Source organism: Antedon mediterranea, chromosome 6, assembly GCF_964355755.1.
Source record: "Antedon mediterranea chromosome 6, ecAntMedi1.1, whole genome shotgun sequence".
NCBI classification, from domain to species: domain Eukaryota; kingdom Metazoa; phylum Echinodermata; class Crinoidea; order Comatulida; family Antedonidae; genus Antedon; species Antedon mediterranea.
This window is the reverse complement of record NC_092675.1, coordinates 7,648,127-7,662,942: the sequence shown is the minus strand read 5'-3', so window position 1 is coordinate 7,662,942 and position 14,816 is coordinate 7,648,127. Positions and strand designations below refer to the sequence as shown.

General features: G+C 30.1%; 1 protein-coding gene across 2 annotated transcripts in view; it reads left to right on the top strand.

Annotated features, from left to right (window-relative positions):
• Positions 1 to 14,816, top strand: part of LOC140050977 (dual 3',5'-cyclic-AMP and -GMP phosphodiesterase 11-like) — an 87,973-nt gene that overhangs the window by 48,847 nt on the left and 24,310 nt on the right. The window contains exons 6-8 of one of the 2 annotated variants that reach the window (XM_072096019.1): positions 7,123 to 7,161; positions 12,356 to 12,435; positions 13,721 to 13,781. In XM_072096019.1, the coding sequence (XP_071952120.1) occupies positions 7,123 to 7,161; positions 12,356 to 12,435; positions 13,721 to 13,781 (180 nt within the window). The remainder of the gene's footprint in view (positions 1 to 7,122; positions 7,162 to 12,355; positions 12,436 to 13,720; positions 13,782 to 14,816) is intronic. The other variant, XM_072096020.1, reaches the window with a different exon arrangement.

The window sequence follows — 14,816 nt, the reverse complement described above, 5'->3', positions numbered from 1 at the left end:
TCTGCAATGTCCTGTTTGTTGATTACCAGTTTAAACAATGTGTTAACAAAATTTACAAATAATCTCTAATTTATTATTTGTCCAAAAACTTATTATAGCTCCAAATATTTTTTTATAATTAACTAATAACTATAAGTTATAAAATATAATTATAAATATGTAAATAAAGCGATACGGCGGAAAAGATATGAACATGACAACTATGGATTGGCAGAATCTTTAAAAACTTCTAAATTTGGAAAAATTTGGAAAAATACACACATTTATTTGATTCTTACATTGTTTGTTACGTAATTGTAGCAGTTTAGTCATTGCAATGAAAAATGTTTTTAAGTACTGTACCTCTTCTATTAGAGCTACTAAACCGATATGAGCTCTCATAATTGATGAATTAGGAACTGCTAAGCTCTCATCAGAAATGAGAGCCCTTTCACACTTATTAAGTCGACTCGGGGCTTGCCTAATTGTGGCAGCCTCTAAATTGGTTCAGTATACGAAAGTGTGAAAACAAGCTATGCTGTCTCACGTCATAGTGACGCATTGACATTGAGTTAAACCCATACTGGAGTGTGAACACAAGCTATGCTGTCTCATGTCATAGTGACGTATTGACATGAGTTAAACCCATACTGGAGTGTGAAGACAAGCTATGCTGTCTCATGTCATAGTGATGTATTGACATGAGTTAAACCCATAATAGAGTGTGAAAACAAGCTATGCTGTCTCATGTCATAGTGAAGTATTGGCATGAGTAAACCGTACTGGAGTGTGAAAACAAGCTATGCTGTCTCATGTCATAGTGATGTATTGACATGTGTTTAAACCCATACTGGAGTGTGAAAAGAAGCTATGCTGTCTCATGTCATAGTGACGTATTGACATGTGTTAAACCCATGCTGGAGTGTGAAAAGAAGCTTGCTGTCTCATGTCATAGTGACGTATTGGCATGTGTTAAACCCATGCTGGAGTGTGAAAAGAAGCTTGCTGTCTCATGTCATAGTGAAGTATTGGCATGTGTTAAACTCATATTAATATAGTCTAATATGGTTTTTATCGCATTTAGCGTAAACTACAGTTGGTTAGACCTTGGAAAAGATTATTGGATGGCACCTCTTATGACACTGTCTTTCGTTTGACACAAAGCTATAGTGGGGTAAACATTTATTGAAAGTCATGCAACGAATCAAATTTACATACCAGATGTTCTCCCTGATCTGTGACACTTCAGTTTGTAACAAAAACGTAAAACTAATTATAATGTTATTTTGTTTATTTGTAATAAAAAAAAACTACATAGACCTGAACATGTCCTTATGCTTTTCATATAAAGCTACGTAAACAAGCTCAAGTATTATTTTAGACACAAGACTTTTGACAATAATAAATCAAGCGTGGTTGTTGTGATAGTAAATGCATACTATAATGAGCTATGTAAGTTATGCATTTCGATTGATCTCAAAGAATGTCATGTTTAAAATTTAAATGAAACGACAAAGAGACCCACTTTAAACCTCCTGGTCAACCTTTTATAATGGCGTTATCGTTCTCTATGTAATTTCATATGTGCTATTACTTATAGTAAACTTGCAGCTGAATCGATAACGATGAGTTGTTTTTAGAAGGTGCCTCGGGGAGAGCGTGCTGTAGTATCATCATTGCATATAATTAAGAGGGACAGTCGTAGTATCACGATGCTCCAAAATTGGCCAAGTAGAAAATGTTGCAAATGCATTACCGTATTTGTAGTCTCGAATTGCCAAGTATAATTAGTTGAGATGTTTAAAACTTGATGAAACTGAAGACTTTGAAAATATGATATTTTTGAATTGCATGGAATCAGATCGTTGCATATCATTAGTATAAAATGTCCCAAACTTACGAAGCAACAGAAGAACTGCAATGAATACAAGGTTCTTGTCACCATAGACTGTTTGAATGTCTTATCTCTTACAAGGTGTCAAGATCAAACAACAACAAGTTGCAGGAAGTAAAATCCAGTACATGATTCCCTTCTCTTGAATTACAATACAAGATTTGCAAATATAACAGATTTGTTAGATACAGTAGTTTTTTTTCCCCATATTTTTATTTTAGGCAAGCCAATATTTGAGTTTGGATAATAAAAGGAATCTCTATACTGTATCTGTAAATACAATATCAATGAAGCGACCTGCAAACCCATATCATTGTAAAGTTTAAAATCCACCATTTAAATATCAAGAAGTTTCCAACTTACGATGTGAAATGATAACATTAAAAATATTGTGAAAGAAAACTTCTTTACCCTAAAGTGCTATTGAAACAATTATTTGGATTGGAGCATTGATTTGCATTGATTATACTATAGATAGATATAAATATAGACAGACAAGACAAAATATAAAATAACAGGTCAAAAGAGGACTGCCAGGTGACTCACACCCAAGTTTAATTTTTCATGCGTGACGTGATAGGACAGTATAAAAACAATGAGAAAAGTAATAAAATATAACATTTAAATCTTAAATAAGAAAGGAGGTCATTGTTTTAAAACCTATTTCTACAGACCAAGAATTGGTCAGATATTGTTTACAAAAATGGTAAAAAAATGTTATTTATATAAATTTAAAACCATTAAAACCATTTTTCTGTTTATGGTCAACAAAATGATGTTTATCTAATGTTCTATAGAACCATTCGGCATTATCAAAGTTAGAATGCAGTATATATCTTATAGACCATTTGTCTATAGTAACCTAATAGTCTTTATCAAATCTATTCTTCATTCTATGTTTAATCATTCATGAAATCCGAGTGTAGTATTTCTTCATTAAATAATTATTGTATTATCTTATAATTTTTCTGCAAATCTTGCAGTAATATCGTACCAAATAGGGTGTTGCATTGCGTTTGAATCTCTAATGTTCTGTTCGTTAGTTATGTTTATGATGTGGTCATGTGATCATCGAATGTTATACGACTCACCCCAGCTTGATGTCTGCTTTTAACAACAAAGCCTCTAATCTATAAAAAAAATAGCTCAATATTAGTACGGACTAAATAGAGATATTCGTCTGCCTTGTCCAATCAAACGTAGGCAGTTCAGTGTTTTGTCAGCGAAACATGATACTTCGACCTACACAACTCGATACCCTATGTTGGTTTCCAATTGACTTGCGTATAGGTTTAATGTTTGACACACGAATAAGGTTGTAAGTTCATTCGCTGTATTTCTTGAGGCTATGTTCTGTAATCTCCACATCCGGCCCAGATTGTTGCTTATGTAAGAATATAAGCTGTTCTTTTTACTAGAGAAATCAAATAGATGCTTAAAGTTACCTCAGTCTTCAATCTCTTTTCCTTCCCACTCTAACAAATCAATGGGTTTCTCATTACCTATTTGTCATATCTAATTACATTACCCAGTTCCAAATGGGAAAGGGCAAAATAATATTAAATTAAATATATCAAAAAGTAGCTGTCAAAAGTAGGAGGGCTTGCCCCTAGCACTGTATTCCTGGATCCTTCACTGAGTTCTCTGTCTTGCGACAGCTTCCTCGCCAGAGTTTTCCATACCTCACTTCCTGAAACAGGTTAATTTGACAATTCTGGTTCCTCCCTTTACCTCTGTTCCTCATTTGGAAATTATGTTAGGTATAATGTAGTGGAGCTCTAGGTTGGTGCTTAATCTCAAGGTATACTCACAACTGTTTCTATTCACTCCTTAAGCCTCAAATGAGATGCAGGCACATTTTTTTTAAAGAAAACTAACAAATTGAATCAATACTTTGGAAAATAATTCCACACATAAACTAATTTTGCTCTTAATTTATCATAAACTAAAAATATTAGATTTGCTCTTTACAATCTACCCACAAAATAATCAATGATTCAAACAGTGAAATTCTTATCAAGAATTTTCTGTGATATGCAATACTAAATTAATGAATTAGTTTATTGCTCAGTTGAAATAAATTGACAAATTTATAATATTGCACGATTTGTCGGAAATTCAACACAAACTATAGGCATTTCATATCTTGCAAGCCCGAAGCCTGATGCATAGCAATCTCCGTTCATTGTGGAATATTATTACAATTGTCTCGTAATTGTCATCATATTCAAATGCATACGCATTGACGTATGCAAGAGACTTTACATTTATCTATGTATGCGACAAAGCTGAAATTCGCATTTGTCTTTTTTTTTAAATATAATAATAACAATAATAAAATTCGTACAAAAGATGAATTTTAGCTATAACGTTTCTTTAATACGTAATTAAACAGATATATGATGACAGGGATGCAATATACATTAACAATTTAGCCAAAAATGATAATTAAATTAAAAAAACATATATGAACTTCTTTTATATGACAATATTATATTTTTTCCCAATTTTATTTAAATTATTTGAAAATTCTCATACATCCAGTTATTATCATTCCTTTGTATTAAATGCCACTCACTCTTTTCGACAAATGTTGTTGCAAATGTTGTAGATAAATCCAAATCAATAGACCAGTTTGTCACCTGTCAGAAATATTGGACATAAACAACACAGTATTTAACATTTCTTTGACAGAAAATACATTTCACTGTACTTTTGGTACATTTTTCTAATACTTTTTAATATTTTTTTAAACAAAACTGATACATTTTGATACTATAAACTACAGTAGAATGATTTTTTTGTGATACCCTATTCAGGGAACAACCTTTTATTAGGAAGACATTTTTAATGAACAAGGGGTATACTATAGTTCCGGGTGTATTTCATAGTAGAATATAAAATATTTAACAGAAAAGAAGAACACTATAAAACACTTTACTAATATTTATTAGGTCAGCAATGAAAAATAACTAGGAGTAAGAATAGGCTAAATCCTAAACAGATTCTGCAGTGATCATTCCATAGGTTCTTTGCTGTATCTTTATTCTTCTTCATTAAAAAAAAAAGTGGATATAAACAATTCTACATTATCATACAAATTTATTACGGACAATATTATGGTGATATTCGAGAGAACACATTAAATACAGAGGATTGAAAATTACCCCAGACAAGTAGACTAGACTTGAGAACATTAAACCGTCTTGCAATCTAATGACTCTTTAAGCATTTTTTTATTTCTTGAGTTGAAATGATCTTTTATTACAATTCTCATTGAAAATGCATCAATTTAAGTTGTCATAGATGTGTGCTGTCAAAGAGAAGATGAATCGCAACTTGGAATATAATATGAGAGATAGCATGACAACTATGTTTGCAACAAAGATGTTGTGATCATCTTCTGAGGAGGGAGGGATTGCAACAAAGATGTTGTGATCATCTTCTGAGGAGGGAGGGATTGCAACAAAGATGTTGTGATCATCTTTTGAGGAGGGAGGGATGCTAGAAGGCTTTAAGAAGGAAAGACATTGTAGAAATGGGTATACTTGACCATTACAAAGAAATGAACATGGTAGTCTGGGCAAACATAACTTATTATTATTACTACCATAAACATTAGGTCTTGTGCCTCCTCATTTTTATAGACAGAATTATCATAATACAGGTATAGTAATTTGTTCACTGATACTTTAGTGTGTTTATTGAAGTATAGCTACAACAAATAGATTGCCTCATATATTATAACCAAAATAATATATAGCAATAAATTTATTTGATTCTTGTATCATCTATCGAAAAATGTTTACAGTATGTATGAAAAAGGAAATTGATTATGAATAATTGATAAAGTAAAACAAGACAATTTGCTATAATTAAACAAGATATCCCTTAAGTACAGACGGCTTCAATCGTAATCTTTGCCAACTGATCTTGAAATCTTATATCAGGTTCAGCCTCTGTAAATATTTTTGCGTTTTAAAGAATGGTTTGAAAGATTTGCTCAGGCTCGGCAGCTTGTTATTGCAATGAAATGTGTGTTAGTTTTAGGCTTACTAACACCTCTTCATCCCAACCCTGTGTGTAGATTGGAGTCAAGCAGAGAACTCAATTAAACCATTAAGCCAGAAAGGTCCACCTTGTTGTTGTATGTAAGATGAGTCTATTTATAGGCTTCGTTCTACCAAGTTTATGAATTGATGTGTTTATTAAAAATGCTCCAGAATAGTCCAAGAATAGAATATTTCTGTAAACTTCATGTCAAAGTATGCTAGAAATCATTACCATTATCACATTATAAAAAAATATAATCATAATATTCATATTGACATCATTTTCATATTATAATCATCTAATATGATAATCATCATCATCATCGTCTTCATGAATTATAATATCATGATCATATCTTTATCATCTTCAGCTTTTTCATCATCGATTTTTGTCTTTTTCAGTATAACTCCCACATTGCTGTCTCTCACTCACGTTAGAAACCATTTTAGCATAACTGTTTTCCACTTTTATTTTAACTTTCTATTGTGAAGTGTGGTTAAAAATCAAGAAAAACGTACAGTAATGTTGTGTTTTCTGTCTTAAATGTCATGTTGATGATTGAATGTTTTTTTCCATATTTTTATTTGTTTTCAGGTGTAAACATTGTTTTAATGTTGTCATTTGTTTCATGTTATTAAATGTGTTCAATGTTGTGGTATGTATGTGAAAGAAATCATGTGCTATAATTGTATCATGTTTCTTTTTCTTTTATTATAACAACATTGTTAATAAAAACTATAATATAATAGCCATACTATATTTATGTATTGCTGATTTCATATTCATGCATTGCTTTGTTAAAGGTCAGATGCTGAAGAGAGGTCAACAGACAATATTATTAATATACATAATGTATTATAATAATTGCATATTTACATGTAATTTTGTTTTTCCTTACTACTCTGGATAATGAAACGTTTTGCAGTAGCGTAATATTCAGACATTCCACCACAACCATCTCATGTTTATTCATGAATTGATATTTTTTGCTCCATATATGGTTGGCTGTGGTACATGCTTGTGTGTTGATATTGTTCTCTTCTTTTTTTTTTAAGAAATGAAGAAGGCACAAAATATAAAAAAAATCCATCTTTTCTAATTCATTTTCTTTGCTTGAAAAAAAAGTAAATTACCCTAGTTCATCGCTTTGTTAGTTATTGTTTTTATTTCTCATCTAATTCTGCTCATGTTCACAGAAGCGAAATAAACGCCGACAGATAAAGGAGAAGGATACGGTGAATATTCATAACCTAAGCTCCTCCCATATTTGCATATTCATAAGCAACTTGCTCCTCCTTTGCATACTCACATTTTTTGTTGCTTTCTCTTGACTTTTTTCCATCTATTTTCACGCATTTTAAACAAATAACACGCTATTTATATTATTCTATTTACTAATATTGGTTTTGCATTTTATACCTTGCTATTTTTTTATTTCTTCCCCTGAATCTATTAGTGTTTGTAGAAATTGCATTTATTCAAGCATTGAGACTGTGATATGTCTGCTTTTTACCTGCTTTTATCCTATTTACATAACCAATTATTTTACAAGTCATAAATTCTTAACATTTTACGTTCAGCAAAAAATAAGTACAACTCTACTATAATAGGCATGCCTACTAATATTGTAAATTTTCTTTATCACCTCAAAAATATATAATGATTATTTTTCTTTGCCATATATGAACACATATCATGTATGTCAAATTATTTAATGAATGAATTGGTGTTTATAATACTTTTTTTCTAAGAGTGTCGTTTTTTATTTGGTTTTTTTTTTGTCTCTGAGCTTTAGCCGATTGATGTGTTTTGTTGTTTTTATGTCTTATAATACTGCGATTTTGGATATTTAAAATGGCTTTTTTCTCCTCTTTGCATTCTCCAACAAAGTTAATTTTCGTGTGCTTATGTATATTTTATATAACCTATTGAACTATTTCTATTTACATATTATATATTATATACTTTTATATTGTATTCTTTTTCTACCTTTTTATGTACTGTTTTGGTCTTAAATAAATTGTTTAGTACACCGCTGGAAATTATCTCCTATCCTGTTTTTGCATTTTAAAGATTATTTTGTAGGTAATAAAAACAAATAATGTGTTTAACATTATAGCTTATTGATTTAATACTAATATTATATTTAAATCATTTGTGTATCCCCAAAAATGTTAAAATGATGTCAATCAATTACCATTGCTTTATTCATGATATAAATTGTTCATCTCATTGCCAATGTAGTAAATTCAGTGCATTTCACTTTAAATATAACTTTAGGAATATTGTACAATCTAAACATATTTTAGCATTCTGGTTAGATTATGCAATAAAAACTCCACCCTCACTCAAAAAATACAGTTTTAGTAATAGTAAAAACATTTGATTTTATATAATAGTTTGTAACTCTAATATTATTATTATTATTATCATTGTGCTTAAAAAGATTACCATGCAATAAATTTATTTTTTATAATTAAATAATTGTAAAGAAATGATAATAATTAGACTACCAGGTGATACACCAATTAAACAAACAATGGAGGAAGCAAAAAGGAAAATAAAAAGACCACTAGGAGACAAAAAGACTGGATAATCATATAAACAAACATTTGAAATGAAAAAAAATGCAGGAACACAAATAACAAACCATCCTGCCCAAAGCAGAAAAATATGTCTGAAACTAATTATGGAAGCTTTTGTATGAATAATGGAGAATAAGAAAGGAGGGGAATATTGAATTATAGTTATAGTGTTGTATTAAATTTTCTCAACATAAATGTTGTACGGCCATACTGTAGATGCTTCATAGCAAAATGGCGGCGCTCTGAACACTGCTTTCATTATTTATGAGCGAGAATTTGCCATGTTTTATTTGGTTCGGTATATCACATATTGTGAATATATATGCCTCATAAATTTAACATGGTGTTCCATATGATAGTGTCCTTAGGGAAGAAGTGTCTAAACACTTGGACTGTTGATAAATGTTTAGAGAGTACGTTTATAATAATAAACGAGAGAAACAGAACATGTTTACTAGAAAATATGATAAACAACACAATGATGTATGAAGCAGTCCATCGCCTCCTTATCTTAAAGCATAATTTTTTTCTACTTGAATATTCATTTTTTCTAATACCTTGATTGATCTGTAAGTAGAATCTATAATCCTGGTTAAAATGTGTATAACCTTTAATTAGAAGACTTTAAATGTGTTAATATTTAACCATTTATTGATGCACATTATTGTATGTAAATTCACCCTATAAACCATCGTATGAAGCTTTATTAGGTGACAGTCAATGCTGATTAGTTTAAAACAATTAATTATTATGTTTGTAGACTTATAGAGAAACATGCCACCAACATTTCTACCAAGAGTATGGTAACTGTTTTTAAGTTAAAAATATGATGTCAGCATCGTGGCTTGATGGTTTATGTAAAAGTCATACAGTTTGAAACACCAAACTATTTTAAAACAAAGAATTTAGAAAAACTATTTTAGTCCTAGTATCATATTGAATGAAGAAATTTGAACATTATTTGGTTGATATTGCTTGGCAACATTTATAGGCATACAATTTAAATGTAGAACACTATTTCATTGTAATTATGCTTTGAACTTACAACTTTTTTTTCTTATTTTGAGGTCATCCATTATCTGTTCATGAGTTAAAAATACAAACACAATCATTTACGTACATCATAAAAACATTTCCATTTCAATTGACGTCAAACTTAATGTTATAGACTAGAGCTGATGACTATGTTGTATTTTAAATACCAAATAGCAAAGAAAAATATTAATTTACAATTACAGTTCAGAATTCTTTAACGATAAACAGGAAGAGAAATTATTTAAATAGATGATAAAGTAAAGAGATACAGTAATATGGACAGACTAATTTGTAAAGGTTAAAAAATAAGTAATAAATAAGTATTAAATGAGAATATATAAATAGCAAAAGTTAGATTCGTTTATTAATCAACTATAATTGCAAAATTTATAGAAAAAACTATTAAACTTAATTTCCGCTTTTTATACTTTGACTTCTTAATTCATTTTCTAATCAGACACAGTTTACCAAATATTTTTTAAGAATATGAATATTTTTGTAAAAATATTGTTTTGTTGATTTTAATAGCTTAATGTTCAACTATCCCATTTAGCAAGTCAGTATGTTTGTTTATTAGCCCGAAATCCAATTTAGCTGACCATCTAATAGTTTTAAAAGCTGGTTTTAAAGATTGCTGGATGTAAAAATAAAAATGATATTTTCTAAGAAAAGTTGACATGCCTGTCAGTTTTTTGAAAGATTTAAACCATGACTATTAATAGTTTATACTGTAAATTGTTTGTAGTAATTTTCCTATACTGGTTATCATGGATGTATTGATGGGTGTTGTGGTTTGGTATCAATATGTCTTTCTCGGGATGTAAACTTTAATTCCTTATAAAGCTCTGTCTACACTATCAAACTAGTTTGACAAAAAAAGTGTGCTGTGTCCAAATATGGTAGTGACATGACATCATCATGTCCATATATAGGCACATTACATTTTTTTTTTAACATAAAATTTGATCGTGTAGACAGAGCTTAATACTTGTCACATACCCCTACACATACTAGAACTGTCCGATAGAGTTATCTTACGATGCAGAACATTCTGCCCAGGTGTAGTTTCCAGTATGTTTGTTTATAATTGTAGCTATGGAATCCAGCTCATGTTAACAATTTGACTTTAGAAGTAGAGAATTATACTTCATAAATATCTATCATTATAAGGTCAAGGATAATCTCATTTCTTATTACTTCAATAAATTCAATTTTGTTATTATTATCATCATCTTCATCATCATTATAATCATTGACGCTCAAATTTACATAATTAAAATCATATTATCATTATAATTATTATCGTCAGAAGATCTTTATTGGAATATTCAATATGAAACACTATTGTTTCGGTTGATTGGGTTTGGTTTTTATTTTAAATTTGATAACATGATATTCATTCTTCTATTCTAACTTTGTGTTAAAAATGAATGTATAGAAAAACAATTATGCTCTCGGTCGATATATTTTCTTTATCACGTCAAGTTTGTTTTGATTTGTTTTTTTTTTAAATGAATAGTATTAAATAAAAACATTTCACCACGCATCAATGCACTTTAAATTCTTCTTTTATACATATCTGTTTGAGGTTTGCATGTTTGTTTTCTTGGATAATGATTTTACACTTGCAGTTATTTTTCAATCATCGATTCATAGATAAAAATTGATTGTTTCTTATAAATAAAAAAAAACTCTTTTTTTTTAAAGTCATTTTCCCCCAAAATTATAATATTAATAAAAAGTCATTAAATTGAAATTATCACCCAGTGAATCAAATCAAATCTAAAATTACTGATATTTTCCAAAAGACAAAGTTTTTTATGAGCTCATGATAATCCATTCTGTACACATTCATGAATGAACAACTATACTGTACTAACAAATTTTATTTTTAAAATTTTACATCTCAACTTTAAAAATAAAACAATTGATAACAATACAGTGCAAAATTACCATAAATGCTTGATTACTAAATACACGGGTGGAGGTACAGACACATTTTGGAAAATCACTTTTTATCAACAAATAATTATTCTTTTATAGTTATTAATCATTTGAACAGCTTGTTCTAAGTCTTGTTTTTCTAGGTTTGATCCCAAAACTTACTATACTAATAATCTCTTGGTTTTAATTGCTTTGTTAATGTGAAATTTGGATGTATTTGTTGTGGTCAGTGGTAATAATGGGATATTTGGTGAATGTATAACATTAGAGTGGATATTTTTTCCGATACAATGTAATGCATTATGATACCTAAACTTGAAACTCAATGCACAGCATAGGCTCTTTCACAAATAGCCTCAATTTTACTCCACTTCCCTTTAGTCCACTGTAACACCGGGTACTAATGTCCTATAGGGGGCCTTCGATTTGTAATAACCTAAGGACATAGGCATATTGTTATTTGGTCTAACATGGTCCTAGAATCCACCAAAACTGTATTGAAGAATTGAATGAAGTAGCACGTCCCACCAATTATAAGTGGATCCAATGGTAGCCCAACCGGCCCTGTTCCCAATAAATTGCAATGCAAAAAAATAGAACATTAATTCTATACTTCATTTTACATTTTTTAGGCCCTATGGGCTTCCCAAAATCCTAAATCCATCACAACCAGGCAGACAATGAATTAACATGACTTGTTTGTTTGTCATTGCCAATTGAGGGCTCCCTTGCGATAGTTGACTCCCAAGAGATTATAATAAATGGTTATGTGATAGAATCTAATGAATCCCCAAATTTCAATTGAAAATATAGTATTATAACTTGATTTATTTACAGTTTCTTGTTTCTTTTCTGTAATTTACAGGGAATATTCTCACAGGTCTATGAGCTAGGGACTTCAGATTTGGAAAATAAGGGTCAGAATATCAACAGCTCTAGTACTGGGTATGTATAGTAAATTGTGAGTGAGTCAATGACAGAGCAGTTGACAGTGCTACCGTAACCCATGTCACTTCTTTGACATGGGTTTATGTCTATCGCTATGTTAATGGTTTTATGGTAAAACAAGTCTTCTCTTGGTAAAGACTTAAGATTTGCTCACGTGCAATTATAAAAACTATTGCATCTTTCGAGATAAATGTTGGTATACTGCCCAAGATAAAAAGAACATTTCTTAAATGTCTTGAATTAAGCAAAAAGATTGATAAATGCCAAGGCAACATTGCCGTATTTAATGGTCCATTATCAAAAAACAATCTATTGATAAAGAGTCTGTCCTTTCTTGAGTTAAAATAACTGTAATTAAGAAGTAATATTTATTCTTAAAATAGTTTATTAAAGAGAATATTTTTATAAATAATATAAAAATAAGACCTATGTTTTCTTTTTCTTATCTCTAGAAAATAACTGTAATAAAGATGTAATATTCTAAAAATAGTTTATTAATAAACATTTGTTATATCATATAAAGAATGCACCTATGTTTTTTTTCCCATTTCTTTTAAAAATGTTTTAATCATTTATTAAAATATGTCAATAAGCAATTTATCTTGCTTATTTATATCTAGATATAAGCATCCTGTCAATACTAACTATCCAAACGTGTAATAGCAAAGTGTGAATGTGGAGGCAGAAATGTACACCTTTACCCCTACATATATTTAAATAGGTGTTGAATATGTGCGAATTTCACCTTCACTGGCTCACATGTACTTTACAGATCTTTCAATATGACACCAGTAAAACCCCCAAGTTGTTCATTTTTCCAGGGCATACCACCCTAGCTCGTTATTAAGTGCACACAAATTGATTTTAGGAAACATATGTGAGAGTTCAAACAATCACTCTTCTCCTCCAGCAAGCAATCAGTGCAAAATTTAAATACACATGAAAGTAATACATATTTTAACTTTAAGTTTATTATTTTCAATTTATATATATTTTTAAATGCATACTTTGAGCAATCTTTAGGCATTTCTTTTTATTAGGCATTTCATTTCTTTTTTCTGCCCACCAAAGTTATCAGTAAAACCAACTTACCTGGGTAAATATCAACAGGCCTAAGTTTTACAGTACGTTTAAGAAACCGCAATATTCTAACACTACTGAGATAGCAATCTCTTGAAAGCTGCAATTTTCCTGAGATTTTAATAGATGTTTTTTAATACAATATCAAACATATTGCAGTTAATACATTTTTAAATCAATATTCTGTTTTCTCATTTCACAGTTCCTCATGTCGTTTCCCTGTACATATGGGTATTACAGGATTTGTGGCTACCACAGGGCAGGTAAGATCTAGTTTTTGACAATGTGTAGAAAAACCACATGACATGAAGGATGCTATAGAGAGAGAGAGATGTCCACTGTTCCTTTGAGACAAATCTATTATCATTATACTGTGTGAATGATTTATAGTTCAAAACCATGTTCTATATAGCATTTATCACATTGAATTCTACAAGGCTTTGTTTCTTTAGTTGAAAATCCCTTATATGTACTAATTCTGGACAGGAATGTGAGGCCTAGCTTGTTGTATTCAATGCTAGTTCTCACTGTGTGAGTAGTTGACATCTTGTCATATGTAAGGTTAACTTGAACCTCATAATCCAATCTCTGATAGTTCCACCCACGTTGTTAGATTTGACTGTCGAGAATTCTACTAAATGTCGTAAAGTGGATTTACTAAAATAAAGATTAGGCCATTAAAAGTAGTGATGATCGCTAATTACCAATGATGAGTACAATGAAAGTTGATTTGAGATTTACCTTGTAGCCGTAGCAAAAATTGGATTTTGTATATAAAAAAAAAGGAGCAAAGATATGGAATATTCACTGTACCATGGATTTATTACATACTGTAGTGATTGAAGATCACTACCAGATTAAATAACATTAATTGAGATTATCAAACTGAACTATTTATCACATGGATGAAGTTATGGGTATCACTATCTGCAAGAATAATTTAGATTATCAAACCGTGTCACAAAACAAAAGTCTATTCTTTAAATACAGAATAATCATTTTTGCTATGATAGACATCTGGACTATTAGGAAAGGTGAAGTAATACATACAGATGGATGGCAGCCTATGTGGACTTTGGATTTAATAATGAACACATTGAAAACAGGATTTACTTTCATGAGGATAATAACAGGAATAGGAACATAGCCTTTGTATCTGAATAGTATTAAAAATAGGATCCAGAATAGAATTAATGAGATCGTGTGACTATTTGGAGATTCTTACAGATTATCCAACACTTTAATTGCATTTGTCAACAAAATTTATTAATTAGAATAATCATAAAAGATATGCCAGG